Here is a 21,065-nt window from a genome sequence, read left to right as displayed (position 1 = left end):
CACACACACCGAGTTGCAAGCAAGCAGGACGTGTTGGACTTCATAGTATATTTGTTATGATTTATTTATTTATAGGCAGATCACTTCACTATTTACAGTACATGAATGTAGAGATTCTACAGTCTTTGTGATGTAAACAAGTAACTCCACGGCAGGGGAGTTTCAAAAAGAAGCCAGTTCTGAAGTATTTACACAATTTAAAATAGAACTTTTATATACCTACCAGATAGATATAGAGAATACATTGAGCAATTTGGTTAAATCATCTACGAAACTATAGAATCTGACAATGTAAAAATACAAGAAAACGTTCTCTCATTTAGAAGGTAGACATTGAAATCACACTAGAAAGAAATATTTCTTTTAAAAAATGACAATAACAAAGGAAAGGCATAAGAATCTATGCCGATTAAGGTTAAAGTATATTACATAAATAAGGACACAACAGAACACAACTGGGGGGAAATTAAGTGAAATATAAAAATCTTCTACTATTTTTTTTAAAACAGTGAACTAAAAACTTGATTTTATTGATTACAAAAGGGGTCAATCCTGCTGCTTTTACTTACCAAGAAATAAGTTATCACTTAGTTAATACATGTAAAAGAGAAGCAGAATTGGCCCCTTCTAATTATTAGCAGTGTCCTCTTCAAAAAACAAAAAAAGTAAAATCTAGTTTTTTATTATAAATAACATAGCAAATGTGCCCCTCTTTTAGGTGAAATTCTTACACCTTTCTTAAGAAATGCATCAATTTAGTCTCCTTCACTCTCTCTGGCTCACATACACTCATAAACACACGCTGCAAACAGTGGTATTAATTCACTCCTTTTCACTTTTCCAATAAATAATGCCACCTAAAGCACCAGTGGCTGCATTAAAACCAGACTCTCCAGGGGTTTGCCTTGCTATCCACATCAGACATAGTTTCCTCCATGAGGAAATGGGAAACGTTTTGACTTTTTTTTTTGGGGGGGGGGACAAAAACCTTCAGTGTAAATTGACCCTTCAAAAATTCAGTAGGCTAATCTAGTAATACAGGTGCATTTTTATGCATATAAAGCTCTGTGAAAACTGGCCTACCCATTCTCTTCAATGTTGTGTAAAGCTTTGAAAGACAGAATTCTGCCATAATGAAGACTATGGAGCAACCTTATTTCTTTCTCTTTTTTTTGAGCTCCATTTGCTCATTGGATCACAGCCTAGGTAATGGATTGGGGAAACCTGTGACCTTTTGAATGTTGTTGGGCTCCAACTCCCATCAGCCCCAGCCAGCATGAACCATGGTCATGGATTATGGGAGCTGTACCCCAATAACATCTAACAACACAGGCTCCTCCATCAATGACATGTGCTATGCATTCCAAGGATAGAGAACCCAAGTAAGGCTGATGCATTTGATTTAGTCTGCCTCACTGGCACAAAGTTTAGGGTGACAGCAGGATACCATGATAAATTCACCCAAACCAGATTGGATAGCTTGCTCCTTAACACTAGGGCATAGCCGAGTTTTCACTGAGATTCTGCACATAACCTTTTCCCACGACATGGTCATTTTTCAGGTGCAGGGAGCGTACGGAGATGCGTTCAATCATGTGAGCCCCCCACCTTCAGTCAGGTGGCAAGCTCAGTTGCAGATTGTTAGTGATAACCTCAGTCACAGAGATCCCGTCCCTAAGTTGCATGACATGCAGCAATGCTTGTGTACTTGTTTTTGTAGCATCTATCCTACAACACATTAATTTGTTAGAGCATCATAGGTGCTCACCTCTAGTGCATTTCTGTTGTCCACTATTAACGGTAGACTTCCAGCTATAAAATGCAAAATGCATAAGCCCCCAGGTTACTTTGGGGTTAAGGGGGCGCAATGCCCCCTTAAGTGCAAGGAGGTACCTGCAATCATACGTACATGAAAATGTTATGGTTGGGCCAAAAGTCACGTTAAAATGATGCATGGGCATCAGTGATGTGGGGGAAATGATGCCAGGGGAAATTGTCAAAAAGCACACAAATGAGAACGAGGCCTAAACAAACAATTACTTGCAGAACGTTGATGGGAAAGCAGAAGGCTTTGAATGCTCATATTGCTAAAGTGTGTCACAAATAGACTACCCTGCTGTAAGAACAAATTGAGGAAATGCTCAGCTACAGATTAAGGACTTGCTACTTTCATCTGGCAAATGAAAATCGAAGTGTCCTTGCTCTCTGATTCCTCTAAGGCTTTTTGACATGGGCTACTGAGAAAATTGGATGCTAATCATGGAAACACATGACCAAGCTGACATGAAAGTTTCATGGAGGTAGCAAAGCTCAAGACAGTCACTCTGAGAGGGAACGTGGGATGAACATTTCCATCGACTGACAATGAAAGTGACGTTTGGGAACCCAGTTCTTCTGCACGCATCTTCTTTTTCTGATGCCTGCATTCACTCCTTTGTCTGGTTGCTGAATTTAGCAGGAACCATTTGCGTTTCACATAAAAGCATGGTTATTTAAAGGACCAAGGGCAAGGAAATGGCTTATGACTTATTCCTATTGTTAAGGTATTTTTCCTAATTAAGAAGCAGTTAGGAGGGACTTCTTTTTCACTCACACATACCCACACGCACACCCCTACATATAATATAGAGATAGTTCTGTTTATTTAAAAAAATAAATGTCTCCCTCATGATTGCCTTTCTCAACACACCCTCTTATTCCGAAACACCCTGGAAAATTGAATTCTTTTAATTTGTTTATTTGGTTTCTCACCTGATCTTGCAAAGGCTTGGTTTGTTTCTGCTGCTAATCGTTGTTATGGCTAGGCCTACCCCTTGGGTACGGGGTCCTTGGCTTTATGCATATTATTAAGAGAAAGAATATGGGAGAAAGTTAGGCAGACTTCGCAGAAGTATACGGAAAGCACAGGAGCCCAAGCTCTTTCTAAACAGGGCGGAGGAAGTAACCATTAAGGTAATTAAGATCCTTCTTTAGCTAATGGGGGCAGGGAACCCTCGGCTACTCTTCTTAGCCTCAACGTGCGGCCACCTTGGGAAATCAAAATGAGCTGAACTGCACCAAGGTTTAAATCTGCCCAAACATGTTGGCGGCAGTGATGGCTATAGCAATGTGTAAAGCTCATTTTAATTCCCCCAACCTCAATAAGGAATAAACTTCCTTTCCCCCTTTTCATCTCCAGCCTGTGCTTCGAACTCAGCAAGTGAGGGGCTTCAGGCTGAGGAAGTGAGCCTTGTGAGGGACTGCACCATGGAACTAGCTCCTCACACACTAGTGGTGGTGACACTCAACTGCTGATGGCTTTGCTGGTTCCCTTGTGCACCACACTGACCCCCCACTACTGCCTCAATCCTCCTGAAAGCAGCAAGCCACCCAGCTGGCGGGAGGTCAGGGGAGGACTGCCACCCTACCACTGTCCTCACAGTATGAGCAAAATGCCTATTCTGTATTATAGGCCAGGATTGTGGAACCCACCAAGCCCATCACAGTATGCCAGCCATCTACGGAGGCCTGCAAGACACTTTGACCCCTGACCAGGCCTCTGGCAGGCTGGTAGTTAGGCAAGCCACAAGTTCTGTAGATCTGTTAAAAAGGTATCCACCCAGCTGCTCTGATTCGTGGAGATGAACTAGGACCTCCAAGTGGTCCTTCCGATTCCTGTGCCATTCTGAACTGAGTTTTGGGGTTTGCTTTTTTCACCAGCAGCAGCTCAAACTACTTCTTGCAGTGTATGTGGAGCACAGCAGCTTCCTGCTCTATGAAGACCCTCCTGGAATATACCCTGAATACAGGCTTGCTGCCTAAAATTCTCCCATCGCATATGGAGCAACTTTCCAAGCTTCTGATAGCCAAGGGTTTTTGCAGTGTTTGTATCCCTGTGGCTGATACAAACTTAGCTGTGCTTCCAATAGCCATTAAAATAAGCCACAGGTTACTAGTGTGCCACAACCAGCATTAGATGTCCGTGCTTTTCAAACCATACCACTCAGGTTCTACATTCAACAGTGGTGGATTTACAGCTGCTGCTGCTGTACCCAGCAGCAGTCAGAGGGGCTCAATGCCCCGCCACTACCTTTTCCCTATACATGTGTGCGTTTGTGCACATGTGTGCATATTGCATAAAGTCCTAGTGAAATTTCTCACAAAAAATTAAAATAAATATTTTTATAGGCTTCAGGCAACACAAAGACCACTTATTGCACCTCTCCCTATATCTAGGATTGAGAGGCCATGTGCGTTACAGGACCTTCTTCCCTCCTCAAAAGAGCATGCGTGTGCATGCTCTAACATCATTGGTAAGTCCAGCCTCTTAAAAGTAACTTGAGATAATAATAATAATAATAATAATAACTGATTAAATACAAACCCATGTTTGCAAGCGATCTGCACTGAAGGCAGCTCTTTCTGGAGAGCAGAAGGACTCTTCCTTCCCCTCTGCAGCTGCATTCAACACTTTCAGCATGCTCAGAAATTTGATGCATTTTCCATCTCTCTGACCAAAGCCAGCGGTGAACTTTGATCTACCCTTGTAACCAAGCCAGGAGATGGAAGAATTCCACTTAACGGTTGTAGGGGTGGTTACTTATTTTTCTTCTTCTTCTTCTGTTCGATTGTTCTCTGAAAACATCAGCACAGCACAGGACAGGACAGGACAGTCCTACCCACCCTAAATGTGTCGCTATGTACATTCTACAGTAAGCTCTATAGCAATCACATGTAAACATCATTGTGGTGAGGAAATACTAGGACAGAAAAAGGCAGAGCTACAATGAGGCACTTGTCAACAGCAGATGCTTTATCTGGGCCAGACTTTGCTCTGGGCTGATCATGAGAGGATCTTGCAATCCATCAGTAAGTTCTCGAATGGAGGTGGTGCAAGCAACATTGAAGCAGCCAATATCGTGAGGTTTATTATTATTATTATTGGCCAACAACACGTGAAATTGTGACATCAGTTACTATATAAAATAAGCACTGTTGTTATTAAAGCTCCACATTAAAAGACAGAAACGATCACATAATTAGTATGGGATAACACATGAGCCGACGCCTTGACCTCATTCATGGTGTTTCTGATGCGTGTGGTCCTTACTGGGTCAATGGAATTACTCAAGACAGGCAAGCATGAGTTAGACCTAAGCCAGGCAGTTGCCAAGGTCTTTGGCAATTTGTTCCTTTTGATTCAGATTAAATAACTGCTGGCCAAATTAAGGTTGTTGCATTCTGTATACATGGGGTGGCTAAATGCCAGAGATCTTGATCCTTTGTGAAAAATAAACCAAAGACATGGTGGCTGATGAAGGTATTAGCAAGGTTATTTGGTCCCCACTTGAAAATGCTATCTCTTGATGCATCTGCTGGTTTCTTGGTCTGTCTCTCATGTCCCTGGACATGGCTTCCAAGTATAGCACGAGAACAGCCATACTGCATGAGGCATTAGCACAGTATATTGTGGCAAGTCCGAGCTATATTTGAGTGAAACAATTGCGGAAGTTAGATAGCGACTCCTTCCCACTTCTCGGTCTTCTGAGCTAGAGGCTTCTACACTGCCTCTGTCCCAGCACCCCGGTTCGTATCAAAGAGCCCCTAAACTAGTTGCTTAAATCACTCTAAGACTTCCTTTGTAATGACTCCTCAAACTTCTGAATCTGAAAGAAGCCAGGGAAGAAATAAAGGAGGGCACAAGATCGTCGCCAAGAGGAAGTCAAAATGAACATCAAATAGGCAGTGACATCCTTGCCTTTCTTGACAGGGAGTGGGAGAAAGAGAGAGACGGGAAGTCACTTCACAAGGCTTCATAGCAATGACACTATGTTTTATGGCTTATTCCACTCATAAGGAGAGTAGTGTTCAAAATGGAGCAGGGACAATCAGCTGATGAGCCATGTGCTATGTGCCAGCTGTAAGCACTGTCAACTCACTCAGCCCAAGGTGTGAGAATTCCTTTGAATTTTTTTTCTGTTGGGTGTCGCCCACCAGGCAGGAGATTTTGCTTTGGTTAGATGACCAGATGGGTAAAAAACTATTCCTGAGGCTACTGGTGATGTCATGTATGGCCTTAAATGAATTGCTCCACATTCCTCTACCTCAAACTCCCACATGGACCTGGCGAAACTGCAGCTGCTATCATTAGATGGTAGATGTAATGCAAAGAAACCTCTGGGCATAATTGTTCTGGGATGGGCTCTCAGACTTTCTCAGTCTTGCTGTAGACTTGTGCTCCTGCACTACTGGTCACGATGGCTATAAGGAGCTTTCAAGTTTAAAGACAGAACGCCTCTTGAGTAACAGCTGCTGGAGAGCAAACAAAAGGGCTACTGCCTTCATACATTGCTGGAGAGCATCAAAAGGAGAGGACTATTACCTTTTAGGAATCTAGTCGCCCATGGCACAAAACAGAATGCTTGACTAGATAGGCATTTGTTCTGATCCAGAGGAGCTTTTCTTTGTTCTGATCCAGAGGAGCTTTTCTTTGTTCTGATCCAAGGGAGCTTTTCTTACGTACCATTTCCCTGGCAGGTGGGGCTTCACTACCTTGTGACCACTGTCAATCCATCACAGACAGAGGGAAAACACACTCTACCCTTGCACCCTTTTCCTCCCTCCCCTTCCTCAAAAATGCACCATCTGAGAACGCCATTCCTATCCACCCAGAGCCAGCTCTGGACTGAGGAATCACAATGTGCCTTGTGCCATCAACAAACAGGGCAGTGGTGATCCCAGAATTCAGCCCAAACGAAACGGAACAAATGGCTTATATAGCAAGAGCACAACATCAGTCGGTCACCCCTTGGTTCGCCATGGACAGGGCTGAAGCCAATTTCAACTGAGTGGCCAATTGGAGGGCACCCTTTGGGGAGGGCCACATCTGCTGACAGGCAAGTGCCTCATTACAGTGCATAGTTAAAAATCAAGGAAGCGGTACAATAAATCTGAATTACAGTACATCTGAGCCATAAATACATTATAAGTATATATTTCTTTCTTCTATTAAAAATTAGTTTACAATCCTGATTCTATTCACAATTAACAATTTCATCATCACACACTACAGACAAAAAAAAAGTTATGGTGAACACAGCTGCAAATCCACGGCGGAAGTAGGTAATGGGGGGGGGGCAGAGAAAGGGGCCAGACAAGAAGGGGACAGGAGGCTTTTGCAGGCTCATCCTAACACAACCAGTCAGAAGCAAAGATACTAATGTGTGGCAGTGGAACATCAACACCATGGGGACTCACAGACAGAAGCAGCTTGTTCAATGTAAACATCGATTTAAAGGGACAGCAGTCTCTCTCTCTCTCTCGTTGTATACTTAATCATTTCTTTGAAAACGTAAACATATTGGAAGTGCCTTGACTGAGGTATTGAGGTATTCCTCAAAGGTTAAGGCTGTTACCGATGTAGGCTTTCCTGGGCCTCCTGCAGCAGGCTGTCGAAATCCATGGTCTCGTATTTGCTTTTTATCAGAGCTGGGGAGGACTCTTCTGTGTTGGAATCTGGTGTCAGGAGAGAAGAAGTACACATGGTCAAAGGAAAAAGCAAAACCTGTTAAGCACCCCCCAAAAGAGGCAGAGAAGAGCCATACTATGCATTCTCTCCCTCTTGGTGTTTTTTTGTTTTTTTTAATATTAGCCTTCAGATATTTGGTGTGGAGGAATTACGTAATTACTACACAACAGGAACTAAGGAGAAAGGAGAATTCCCTTTGGCCTACATTTTTAAGAGGGTTAGTCAAATACACGCCTTCTGGACTAATAATGTGGACTGTAGTTCAATTATCCTACAGGTTACAATTCCCAGCTTAGCAAAACACCAAAATGTGTGTTTATTTAAAAAAAATACTTTTCAAAAATACTTTTTAGAAATACAAGTGAGGAATAGGAGATTAGATTCCTGATTTGTTCCTGCTGATTGTGTTTTGCAATTCATTTTTGTGCTGCTGAAACTGTTTTTGTCATTGTTTATTTATTGTGTTCTTTTTAGAAAAATAGTATTTTTTTAAAAAAAGTAAAACGCCATACAAGGTTCAGCTTCATAGCCTATATTAAGATAAATAAGAAATACATACACGATATATATTTCAGTATATAATTGTGCTATTGTATTAAATACAGTCTTTCCTAATCCTAAAATGACACATTGTATGAGGACCTACGATTGCCTGATGAATGCACTCTACCATTCCATTAGTCAATGAATAAGCTCCAGTTCTGTTAGGTTTTGGCCTACATTCTTTCATTGTTAAATAGCTTGTAAGCTTAGTTATTACTGCAAATTCAATACATTTTTGCCTCCCATTCTGTTAGCTCAGTTGGAGCAGGAGCATAATCTCAGGATCATGGGCAAAAGATTCCTGCATTGCAGGGGGTTAAACTACATGACCCTCACAGTCCCTTCCCTTCTTTTTCCTAGGATTTGAATGTTTTTTCCAATATTTTGAGTAACATTTTACAGTGTCTATAATAATGCAAGACATCAGTTCTCCTAGCTGCTTTTTGTGTGTTTGTCAATACAAATAAGGTAGGTTCTAAATATTGTGGTACTTTTTATTTTCCCCATTATATTATTAATCTGGGATGTGTTTGGGGTTGGTTTGTTGGTTTGCCTTTTCATACAACCATAAAATACTTTTATTGTATTATATAGCTGCTGTATACTGCTTTGGAGGCCCTTCCAGTAAAATAAAAAGGCCTATAAATTGGAATATAAACCACTACAACAAAATAGTGATAAGCCAGAGAAAGTGAGCAAGCTGAAGCTCTATCGAATGTTTGTGTGTAGTTGATCCAATCAACTCTGTAATAACTCAAGGTATCCCTCTAATAGCTTAAACAAACTATAAAGGATAATAAATAGAAGTGAACCTGTTGGACCGTCAATGAGCATTATGTACAAATGATAACAAACACAATGGGAGACAGCGCAGCAAAGAAATCATCACCACCCAAACAAGGGATGGAGGAGGACGTGGACCGCTTTGGAGGGACATGGGGGTGGCTTACCCAAGTCGGTGTATCTGGTCCAGAAGAAGTGCCCAAAGCCACCGTAGCTCAGCTGGAACAAGGGCTCATTTCTTTTCCTTAGCGAGGCACCATTCTTCAAGGATAAGGCGGCATGTTCTGAACACCGATACGTGATGAAGCCATATTTATCTCCCCTGAGAAACAAAATGGAGAACTTAAGCACAGGCAACAATTTATTGCCATTTATTTGTGTTACGTTTTTTGTAAACCTCCAAAGGACACATCGTTTTCTCCCCAAAGAAGGTAGATAGAGCTGGAAGGTAGTAGTCATCCCAGTGAGCCTTTGTGGTTAGCAAGGGATTAGAAGCCAGGTGCCTACACTGGTCTCATTGAAATGAATAGACATGACTAAGTGAGGTCCAATAGTTTCAACAGATTTACTCTGAGTAAGGCTTAGCTGAATACCACCCTCTAGTTCTCCTTGCATGCCACACTTTGTAGGTCATTAGAACAACCCTCGAGTCCAAATATATTACATAGGCCTCCACATCTCTCTTTATTTAGGAGAAAGGGAGACTCGTTATTTTATAATCAAGCAGATCCCTAGAACAAAAAGGATTTCAGAGGGCAACAGTCCCATGAAATAACACTGGAGCAAGCATTGTCTCTTTAAAATCCTGTGAAGCAGCATCTCTTCAGATCACCATTGTACCACAGCAGCAGACATTTCCCCAAAGAACAAACATCTCCAGAGTACCCCCCACAAAAAACACGCTCCAGCTTTCAATCCCCAAATAAGACCGAAGTCCTGCATCTCATGTCTCGCAGGATAGACAGGCTAGGTTCCCGGTGCTTAGATCTCCAAAAGTTCCTGCTGATTCTAGCAGCGAGGGAGGGGGAAGCATAGCTTTGACCCACCTTTTATTCCTGGTCAAAACGCAACACTCAACAATCTCTCCGAACACCTCAAAGCGCTTCTTCAGTTCAGTGGAGCTCATACTGCTGGCAAGGTTTCTGATGTACACTACGCGGCCTTCTCCCTGTTCAGGGATGAGAATAATTGCTTAGGCCTGTCCTGATACAACTCTTTCTTCTTCTTCCGACTGAACGCTTCCTATCCCCAACCTGCTTTAACAACAAGGCAGCATGATGTTGTGTAACAAATGCACAAATTCTATCTGCTGAAACAGCTCTTTGAGGAATAGCTGCCTGCTAGCGCTTCACGGCTAGCTTGCCTATCGTGTACCCTTTATCGTCTTATTTTATGTCTCCCTTTCAAAAGCTGCAGCTTTACCCCATTTCAGCTTCACTATAAAGTTGCCATGGAATCACAATTCCCACTGCTCTCTGTAAGTGCCTGTTGATGAATTCGGCACCAAGTTTCTCCTGGGTCAAGAACTGAATCTGTCGCCGGTTATGTTTACTTTACTTCTTTCTAATTCATCATCTTAAACTGGTGTTGGGCCAAGAGATACTGCAACATGTACTGTGCCACTCCTACCTGGAGTGGGAGTCAAACCAAAATTGCTTTGTCCCTAAATTCAGATGAATTTTCAAAAGAGGGAGTCAACAGATCTGGTTGGAAGCCGCACCATTCCCACTTGATTTATTACAGAAGCCCCCACATAGCAAACAGGTCACTTACAATGGCTTTTTCTCTCCTCTTCTCCATCTGTCCAACAGTTCCATCTTGACATTGCTTGCCATTTTCGTATCTGTTTGATAAACAAGAAGGCACATGAATTTAGTCCTGAATGGACTCTGGCTGGTCTGAGCGCTAGAAATCACAAGGAAGTAGAGGCACACTTGTTGCTTGCAGGGACAGTCTCACAGCACAAAGAATGCCGTGTCTGCAACAGCAGGCTTTCAAAGACAAACGCCAGCATCCAGCATAAAAAGGAGAAACGGCAAGGCATCAAATACAGGGGGGAAAGGGTGGACAGAAATAAATTTGCAGAGCCTAATATGCTTCAAAATTCTTCTCCGTGCTTAGGTACAACCAATTTGAGTCTTTGGCTTCCATTTCTGATGCAAAAGGTCTTAAAACTTATTTCTGCCCACCTGGATGCTGCTTCCCTCTTTTTCCCCGTTTATCAAGAGTATTTCTTCTGCAAAGGGAAAGGCTTGAGACATTCACACAAGGGGCTGGCAATCTAGTGCAGCAAACTGCTAATGGAAGGGGGAAGGAGATTGCTCCCTCCAGTCTCTTCTGCCACTGCCCAGGCGGTTCCCGAGGGTCCTCCAACTTTCCAAAACAGATATTCAGGGGATGCAGAGGAGAACTGGCAAAAATTGCTTCTGCTACTTCTGTAAGTGAGAGGTCCTGTGAGCGAAACTTCGCTCACAGGGATCTCTGGACCCACCCAACCCAGTCTCTTTCAGAGTAATCATATTATCTATAAAGCAGCATGGATGTGCACGGCACCTCCTGGAGAAACATAAGCAAAAAGTCAGCACCTCTGCCAGAGGGCCACCTGTAAAGCAGTAGCTACCTTTGTGAGGGAGCCGGTAAAGACCAGCCAATGCAACCCACTACAATTTTGCTCACTACTGGTCTCTCTGAGCCCTTTCGCCAAAGACCCTGTGAACTCACAATTGTGCAGGGAAGCCCACCTGCTTGCTGGAGACCTGGACCTGCAGCATGAAGACTCAGAATCGAACCTGCTTCGGGAGCAATAGTGCAAACTGGCCCTGGAAAGAGGGTTCTTGTAGGGGCACATCTTGGATTCCAATGGACTTGTGCAGCACTCTTCCTCCTCCTCCTCTTCCTCCTCCTCCTCCTCTTCCTCCAGCGGGGAACCAATCTCACTGCAGCTGTCCTCAAAGACGGTGTCATATTCAGGCGTCTTGCAGAAGGCCGCCTCCCCGGCATCGAGGGCACTGTCCAAGAGGCCAAAGTGTTTTGTCAAGCTGGCCCTGATTTCCTGGTCCCTCAGCTGCTGGCTTCCCTCCTTCACTGAGGTCCCATTGACGCCCTCCTGACTCTCGTGCTGGTAGTGCACATCAGGGGCTCTCCGCTTGTGTTTGTTTTCCACATGGCTCAGGGGCTCCCAGGATTTCAGCACCTTCCTCTGGAGCGAGGCCTCGGGCTTCAAGACCTGGCAATAGTCGTGGTCGCCAAAAGAGCGTGAGAAAGGGCGCTTCAGCACCCCATGTGGCTCGGGGTGGGGCAGGTGGGGGGTGGACCGACTCAGGTGTGCGTACAGCTCTGTCCGCACTGGGTGCTTCTTCTGCTTCTTCCCAGAGGCTGCCCTGTCCCCCATCATTGGCTGTGGCTCAGAGCTGGTGATGATGGCAGTCTCCTTGGCTGGCCTCTGGTGAATGTCTGGCTTATACAGGTCCTCCTCTGAAGGCTTGTATGGTGGTGTAGTTGGTGGTGTGAGACCTTATCTCCCCCAAGGAAGCAAAAGGATAAAGGCCTTTCAGTACAGAAGCACGAAAGTTAAAACAAACAAGAAAGCTGCCTTGACAAGGGGAGTTAGACTTGTTCCCTCATTGTACACCGCCACATCTGCAAAACCAGTTTCCCAAACTTGGGTCTCCAGCTGTTGCTGGACTACAACTCCCATCAACCCTAGCTAGCAGTACAAGTGGTCCAGGATGATGGGAATTATAATCCAAAACCAGCTGGAGACCCAAGTTTGGGAAACCCTGCTGCATAATTGATTCTGGGCCAGCTGCACTTCTGTTTACAGCTAGCTTCTTGTCTTGGGGAAATGGTAATAGCAGTTCTCAAGGAGTTGGTGAGGACACAGGCACTTATGTTAGATAGCTGCCATTTCAAATGAAGGGGGTCCCTTTCCTTCAAGTCAATGGCTTTATGCAGAATTAACATCCTGAAGTCACTAGCTGACCATGAGGTCCTTGGCACTGGCCCACTTTCTCTTCATATTTTGCAGGATGTGGCAGACTCGTAAAGCGAATTCCACCCTTACCTGCAGTGCCACACAGCTCTACGGTCAGAACTTGCTCGAAATTGCGCTTTCCAAATGTTGGTTCTCTAAAGAGGAGGAGAAAAGGAGAGTGTAGAGGTCATGGAAGAGATAAGGTGCATGTTAAAGATGGAGACATCACAATTCACATACTAAACCAGAAACAAGGAAGCTGTAAAGATAAAGTGACTCTGGCCAAACCTTCAAGGGTCAGTTGCCATGTCAAACAGGTTTCTAAATGGCCATGCAACTGGTAAGGACCAGAGAGCAGGGAATAGTTCCAGGTAACTATGCAGTGAAAGTTTTGCAAACTAGAAGGAAACTGCTCTCCATGACCACCCTTATAGGCTACTACAGTGTCACAAATGGCCAGCATATGCTAGTAAAAAGTGTATATGGGCTAATACCATTTGTGGACTTATTTGCACACAATTATGTTATATTTTCATGAATGCATTAGGGCACAAGGGAGAAACGTGCTAAGAGGAAGGCATGCTTGGCAAACCCACACCGTGATCAACTCCCGCCCGGAAACCAATGTCCCCACTGTGGAAGGACATGTGGATCTAGAATTGGCCTCCACAGTCACTTACAGACTCATTGTTAAAACTATGTTTATGGAAGACCATCTTACTCGGCTACGAGTGATCGCCAAAGAAGAAGAAGGGCAGCAAAGTTCTCAGACAGCCCTGTGCCAAGTTCCTGACACCTGAGGCTATCCTCCTCCACTAATAATATGTATTTTTGGTATTTCACTTACGTTGTTGCCAAGGGCATCGACAGACACCTTGGTGCTTCTGAAAGAAAAACAAACAGGAAAAAGCAGAATGACTCAGTGAGCCACATCCGTGCCTTTGAACTGGACTAGGTTGCTCATGAGAAAGCAGATTAAGACCAAACAAAGCAAGATTGGATCTCCTGAATCTGACATCTTTCTTTCTTTCTTTTTAACACTTAAAAGGCAGCAGGGAGATAATTGGATCAGGGTTGCAGGGCTGGGAGAGCAGGGATTAGTCCTACCTGCTTCTGCAGTTTCCCTGATTTAAATCTGCCCTCCCCACAAGCTGCTATTGGGAAAAAGAGAGAGGTCTGTAATGCTTGCCTTTAACCCCTGCCCTCAAAAATCAATAGCAGCTGTTGTGGGGAGGAGGAAAGAGCTAAACTAGAGAATTGCCACAGGGAAAAGGACTAACCCCCCCAATACTGAAGCTCTGATCCAATTCAGGACTCTCTACTGTTGTTTTAAGATGTAAAAGGAGAGACACTGAGGGTCTGATCCGGGGTTTCCCACACCACGCCTGGGTTGCTCCTTAGTCACCTGGGTTGTAAGAAGCTGGAAGCTCAGAGCTCTAATGTCCTCTGCAGCTCTGACAGTCTAAGAGTCCCTCCACAGAGTGTGTGTAACCTCTAAAGATACTCCCATCAAACTTTGCCAGTACAGTCCTAACTCGGGTTACAGACGATTCAGGTTGCGTTTTTTCAGGTTACGGACCTGCTGAAACCCAGATACCGGAATGCTGTGGGTTGCAAACGTGCATCCCGCACGGATCACGTTTGCAACCCGAGCGTCCACTGTACTGAATTCCTCCTTTGCCACAACCCATCCTCTCTGTGCTCAATGAGCTTTTACAGGATATGTTCCCTGTGTTTGACTCAAAGCACGGGCCTTCCCTTACAGGAAGGGACAGAGCTCAACCGAAGAGCATGTGCCTTGCTTGCAGGAGGAGCCAACCCACAGTATCTCCAAGTAGGCCTGGGAAAGACCTGGAGAGCCACTGTCAGACACTGTGGACAATCCTGAGCTGCATGGACCATTGGTCTGGCTCAGTATAAGGCAGCTTCCTATGTCCCTTCCCATGTTCCCCATACGTTCAGACTCTTACTTAGGGTACCTGTCTGATGCAAAAGGGCGCAGCACTGGCTCTCGCTGATCTCACATGCTTCACTCTCCCCGGAGCTCTCTGGTGAGGGGGTTTGCAGCTCCATCGGGAGACTCTGATACCTGTCCTCTGCCTCTCCCGCACCGCTCACTTCAACCTCTGCTGCTGGTGCTTCCCTGTCAAAGTTCTGCAGAGTGGAGGAGCACAGGGACAGTTCTGGGGAGGCCACTTTGTTTTGAGGGGGTGTGGCCGGATCAGGGGGAGAGTCATCAAGGAAGGAAAGCCAGAGACTGAGCTCAGGGTTGAGTCTTTTGGAGCGCCGCACGGCATAAATAAAGCTCTCCTGCTTGCGGCCTGCCTTCCCAAAGGCCAGCTGGGGCCGCTTTGCACAGTCCTCCTCCTCCTCTGCAGGGCCGCCAGTCTCTTCCTTCACCTCGGGGTCTGCTTTGGGGCCCTGTCTGGACTCTGTTTTCACCTCTGGTGGCATTCTGCCCACGGACTTGCACGCCTCCGTGGATCCCCCAGCAGCCTCGGGCGGAGAAGCTCCCGGAGCCTTGGGCGGCTGCAACCTGGTCAAGGAGGCATATGCAGGCTTGGCCAACCGGTATGGCTTGCTCACATCACATGGGAGGTCCCTGGCAAGCAGCTCCTTCAGGATGGAGAAGCTGGCTGTGGGGGCTCTGGGCTGCTTGCAGCCCGCTGAGAGGTGCCAAGAGCTGGGCGGGCAACTGTCCTTGCTGCAGAGCGGAGGCCGCTGCAGGGGGCAATCCGGCTTGGCCCTCTTGGAGGGGCTGTGGAAATGCTGGTGTCTCACATCGGCAAGGTCTGTGGGGGGCAGCTTTCTGGGGGGAAGGCAGTAAGTGTGCATGTAGCGGATGAGCTCCACAGTAGCGTGCAGCTCCTTCTCTCCGGTGCCTTCTTCGGAGGAAGAAGGCGGAGTCGCTGCCATGTTGCCGCAGGGCAGCAACTCTTCACCGGAGTCGCTGTCCTCTCCATGGTGGGCACAATATCTCTGGGGCTCCGTGCCGCCACTGTGGCACTCGTCCGGCGGCCAGTTGTCCTTTGTGTGTGGGCAGTGGGCAGTGATGGAGGTGAGGTGCTTATGAAGCTCGGTGCAGCTCCGGCTCTGAGCCTGGAGAAAACTCGGCTTTCGGTCTCGGACACTGTCCACCTTCAAGAGCAGAGGGAAAAGGAAGTTAGGCTAACCAAGAATGAGTTTCTTCCCAGCCACACCATATACAGGGTCCTCATCCCCTCATCACATTCCTTGTTTGGTGGTTACAGTAAGCAACTGCAGCAGATTTCTGTAGAAATGTTTACACCCCCGAAGATTTTATGGAAATCTATAATCTACTGTATATGAAGAACTATTCAGCCTCTTCTGTGGTTACCCTGGTAATTTATCAGTTACATTTCATTAATGCCTATAGGATCTGTCTGATGTAATTTTATAAAGCAACTACTTGTACCCTTTGTGTAACTTATTTGTTCTCATCTACTTTCAGAGACGTGGGTGGCGCTGTGGGTTAAAGCCTCAGTGCCTAGGGCTTGCCGATTGAAAGGTCGGCGGTTCGAATCCCCGCGGCGGGGTGCGCTCCCGCTGTTTGGTCCCAGCGCCTGCCAACCTAGCAGTTCGAAAGCACCCCTGGGTGCAAGTAGATAAATAGGGACCGCTTACTAGCGGGAAGGTAAACGGCGTTTCCGTGTGCGGCTCTGGCTCGCCAGAGCAGCGATGTCATGCTGGCCACGTGACCCGGAAGTGTCTTCGGACAGCGCTGGCCCTTGGCCTCTTTGAGTGAGATGGGCGCACAACCCTAGAGTCTGGCAAGACTGGCCCGTACGGGCAGGGGTACCTTTACCTTTACCTTACTTTCAGAGAACTTGCAGGATCTGGCTTTTTCGTGTCATATTCTAAGGTAGTAAATGAAGGGCCTTGCATCCAAACCACTAAACTGTATTTGTCATCTTCTTCTTCTTCTTCTTCCTCAACAGCCAGTTTTTTGGTAGCAAGCAGCAATACTACTTTCCAGTAAAGGTTGCTGCTTAATGCAAGCCTCACTCTGCCCTGTGTTTCAATTCCTGTTACACTGACTGAGCAAATACTGTGGGCATTTATCAGATGATGCCTTTGACACCACTAATAATGAGGGGAGCATTCCTTACCACCATGGTCAAGGAGGCCCTTGCCCTGCCTGAATCAGAGAAGAAAATGGATGATGAAACTTATCTACCTTTGCATGGAGCTCTGCTATCTCTCAGCACAAAGCCTATGGCATATGTACACAAGCTAAGTAATGGGAGGACATGCCCGTTCTTTAAGAATCATATATAAGAGTCATCTGTGCACAACTAGAAGAGAAACAGTAAAAGCTGGGTGGAAGTTTAAACTGATTCCATCCTTATCCTCCTATGTTTGTGTATGTGTAAATATAACAGAAGAATAGGAGGGATATAACCTGTTGAGATGCAGAGCCTTGTTCCTTAGTGAATGCCCTGGGTATGAGAAATCAAATGAAGATTTGGGGAAGCTGCTGGAAGCTAATGCAGGGTTTAAAGAACTGGGCAGGAGAGATGAGAAAGGGGAGGATGTATGTACACTTTCAACAGCTCCTTTCAAGAACTGCACAGAGCAAGAGAGATCAAAGGGATTCTTCACACCCCTTGCATCAAATTTCTTTCTAGCTGCTGTATGTGGCAAATAGTATTGATTTGCCTCCCCTTTCTTCCAGTTGGCATGGAAGGGTCACTGTCTCTCTCTTTCTCCACCCCCCCTCCCCACTTAGCCCTGCCTTTCCCATGCAATCTAAATCCACTTGCCTAATGCACTGCACAATTTCCATCACCCAAGTGGAAAATCTTTAATGGCATCTTGTGTGGATTTCAGGGGATTAGTTTAAATGACTGGACTGGTTCTGCAACTTTACGTGTAGCTCTTTGCCCAGCTAAAGTCAATTCAGTCAGCTGCTGGGAAGCTCCATTCTAATTTGGGGTCAAGGATGAGAGTGAGAGAGAAGAGGGGAAAGATCATCATGACAAAATTTAAAGACGAAGGGAATCTGGGGAAAATAAAGAGGCTCTTTGTATACCGCACTCCAAAGGGCACACAGATGAAAGCCTTCTTGTTTTGAGAAGCCTCACTCTGATATCACTACCAGTGTCCTGTTTTTTCTCTCTCATCTCTCCATTAACCCAGGTATGGCCAGCTTCTGTATTCATGGCTCTTTATTCCTGCTATGCAACCCAAATTCCTCAAGGGTAGACAAACCGTACAATACAGTGGATTCCACCTGTCAGTATTGGTCTCACATTTATGGAGCATGTCTGCCTGGGCACCGTAGCTAGGGGACTACTAGAGTGGCCCGATGCGAGAGGACAGGGCTCCTGCAACATCCATAAATGTGCATGACAAGCTACACTGGATGAAATTCCCTCTCCAACACCACCATTAAAGGGCACAGGAGCCCAGATTTCTTTTGCATCTAGCTGCCCTAGCTGCTTTCTTCAAATCCCCACAGAGAGATATAAATAACGAAAAGTTTTTTTAAAAAAATCCCTTGCCTCCTGATAAATTTAGAAAGAAAAATAAACTCTCTATGAGTGAGATTAGGGCAAGTTTTTTTAAACCACCCCTTGATTAACATTTGGTATGTTCACAAGGGACTGCATAAAAATGCACGATGGCCTGTCAATGGATGACCTTTGGCTAAATAATAAAGATTTGAAGATCCAGGGTACCACCTCAATTTTAAAGGACAACAGTGACATTAAAAAACCAGATTTAAGTCAACATGACCAGGATGCATTGTTTTTGCTTAAAGTAGTAAGCAAAGGTCTTGCTTAGCTAGGCCAGGGTCCCATCATGAACCCTAAGTAGGGCTACTCCAATGGCTCACTTGGATGCTCCAGGTAGTGCAAGATGCAACTGAGTCACCTGCTGGCCCTCTGGTGCCACTGCCCCAACAGCTGCCATTAGTTCAAACTGCTCAGATGACACACATAGGGCACGGCCATCTCAGCCTAAGTTCCACATGCATCCAATGTGAAATCAATACCACCCTCACTTTGGGCAGCATGTCATGGGCTTTCAAGCCCCAACTTCTGAATGCATCTCAGTTAAGTGATCGATGGAGGCTCTGATGTGCTTGAAGCACTGTGGCCAAACATGCACAAGAGGGCCTTTTTGACTGTGGCATCGTGGTTGCACAAAAGGCGTGCTTGTCTACCTCACTGCTCACATCCTGGCACACAACAAACCCCAGGCTTATTCAGGAAAGGTTGTGAGCTGTTTAAGGCTGCAGTCCTATATATACTCATCTGGAAGTAAATCCCACTTTCTGGTTTTATTGGTGAAATTAAGCCATTACTGCAAGCAACCTCAAGTGTTTTAAGGAGAGGCAAGACAGAAGTCATTTAACAAATAAATAAAAATTTACAAAACACTTCTAACAATACTGATGGGAGTGTGCCAGTCCTTACTAGGCCCTCCTGACCATACTTCTTCTGTTTAAAATGGGAGGTGAGCTGTAATGTAAAACTTGGATTTAATCATGGGTAAATATAGTGCGGTGTGCTATCTTAGGGCAAAGGTTAGGGTTGCTAAGGCAAACAATACCTTTGTACAGGGTCGCTGGGGTCTGGATTTGGGAGTTCCTTGACGCCATGTGCTCCCCTCTCTCTGAACCTCATAGCTTGGAGGCACATTGGATGGAGAAAGGAGCAACTTCTTCAGCTGGAAAGGGAAGCGGTGAAAGAAAGAGTCGGAATTCCTACGTAAATGAACAGCCACGTCTGCTTAAATTATCCCAGGTCAACCCTCCTGCTCTCCTCTAAGCAGGAGTGGAGATCCAGCCCTCCCACCCCCACAACATGAGTTTTGGCAGCCACAGATGTCCGAAGAGTCACATGAATCAGGGTCATGGGGAGGCTCCAACACACGCTGAAACTGAAAGCAAACAGGGGCTTGGAAAAGACCGTTTCCAAATTTATTGCCTCCTGAGTTGGGTCTGGCTTGCAGTTCCAGCTAGCATTGGATACTTACCAAGACCCAGCTCCATGGAGGCTCACTGCCTTGTTGTTAAAGCTCATCAAGGGGATGACAAAAATTCATTCATAGCTAAGTGCAGCGAAAAAGCCTGCACGCATGACCACATGAGGATCTGCCTGCAGGTTTTGTGCCATTTTCCTACATGGCGGTGCTGTTCATGTAGCAATTATATAGCATATGAAGAATTCCTGAAAGAGCCGCACAAAAAACAAATCATTTTTGCAAAAAACCAAACATCTTTCTGGAGAGCTCTTTGGCTGCAGGTATCAAAAGTTACTGCACAGGGGAGGGACAATGGCTTATCAACAATACTCATCGCATGTTATACAAAACATTTCACAATCCTTCTCTGGATACTCCTCCTTAACAACTCTGGAGTTCCTTCCAGGGAAACCAAGGTGTGTGCCACTTACTATCAGCTGTGGTTGGCAGGGTTGCACAGGCAGTGCCTAATGTCACTGCTGCTTACCATGAGGGAGGGAGGGGGGCACAGAGAGCTGAGTCTGGTGTGGGTGCAGTGGAGGGAGCCAATCTGATGCTCCACCCACCATGTCTACACCATGCTGAGCTCTCCCTGCCCTGCCCCGCCCCTCTCCATCTTAGCTCAGTGTCAGGAAGTCAGTTGTGCGGTGCTGCTCTGCCAACTGCTGCTACCTCTGTCGCCTCCTCTAAGGAGAACCAGACCTGTCTTGGCACTGAATAATCAAATCAAGTCTGATTGTGCAAAATGAACATTCTGTTGCCATAATTAAACGGTAGGACACCATGTGTGGAGTTAAGTGTCGCTCGATGGCAGAAACCCCCTAGGTACAGAGGAAGACGTGTGTGTGTGTGTGTATGAAAATTATCCTGCCTAACCTTAAAAACTGGCAGGTCCGGGATTCTGCAAGCATGCTGCCTTCATGGTGCTTTAAGAATATTGGCAGCAGAGATTCAGGCACCTCCACCCCAGGCTCCTTTAAGTGAAAAGTTGGAGGGGGAGAGAGATAGCTCTTTGCAGTTTGAAGAATAATGGGTGTTGTTCTAGATAGTGAGGTTAATTCCCACCCACCCTTTAAACCCTAACTTGTGATATATTTTTTACGGGCATCCAATATGTGTCAAGGAAGCAAGTGCATCAGCGCCTGAAAATCAATCAGTGGGATGTAACATTCCAACATGGCCTTCAATTGATTGATTGATTGATTGATTGATTCATCAGCTCGCCAAGTCTTTTGAAGATGCACGTTCTGTCCAAATGCCAAGTAT

The 21,065-nt window shown here is 45.5% G+C and overlaps 1 protein-coding gene across 1 annotated transcript in view; it reads right to left on the bottom strand.

Moving 5' to 3' along the window:
* Positions 1-46: 46 nt before the first annotated feature.
* Positions 47-21,065, bottom strand: part of PPARGC1B (PPARG coactivator 1 beta) — a 104,376-nt gene continuing 83,357 nt past the window's right edge. Inside the window, exons 4-12 of the mRNA XM_083430730.1 lie at positions 19,386-19,502; positions 14,786-15,944; positions 13,654-13,690; positions 12,897-12,961; positions 11,575-12,346; positions 10,607-10,676; positions 9,880-10,001; positions 9,001-9,155; positions 47-7,494 (exon numbers count right to left, since the gene is read on the bottom strand). Of these exons, the coding sequence (XP_083286856.1) occupies positions 7,391-7,494; positions 9,001-9,155; positions 9,880-10,001; positions 10,607-10,676; positions 11,575-12,346; positions 12,897-12,961; positions 13,654-13,690; positions 14,786-15,944; positions 19,386-19,502 (2,601 nt within the window). The 3' untranslated portion in view covers positions 47-7,390. The remainder of the gene's footprint in view (positions 7,495-9,000; positions 9,156-9,879; positions 10,002-10,606; positions 10,677-11,574; positions 12,347-12,896; positions 12,962-13,653; positions 13,691-14,785; positions 15,945-19,385; positions 19,503-21,065) is intronic.

Source organism: Podarcis tiliguerta, assembly GCF_965153285.1.
Source record: "Podarcis tiliguerta genome assembly, chromosome: 2".
Lineage (NCBI taxonomy): Eukaryota > Metazoa > Chordata > Lepidosauria > Squamata > Lacertidae > Podarcis > Podarcis tiliguerta.
The sequence above is the reverse complement of the archived record's forward strand: the minus strand, read 5'-3'. Positions and strand labels throughout refer to the sequence as shown.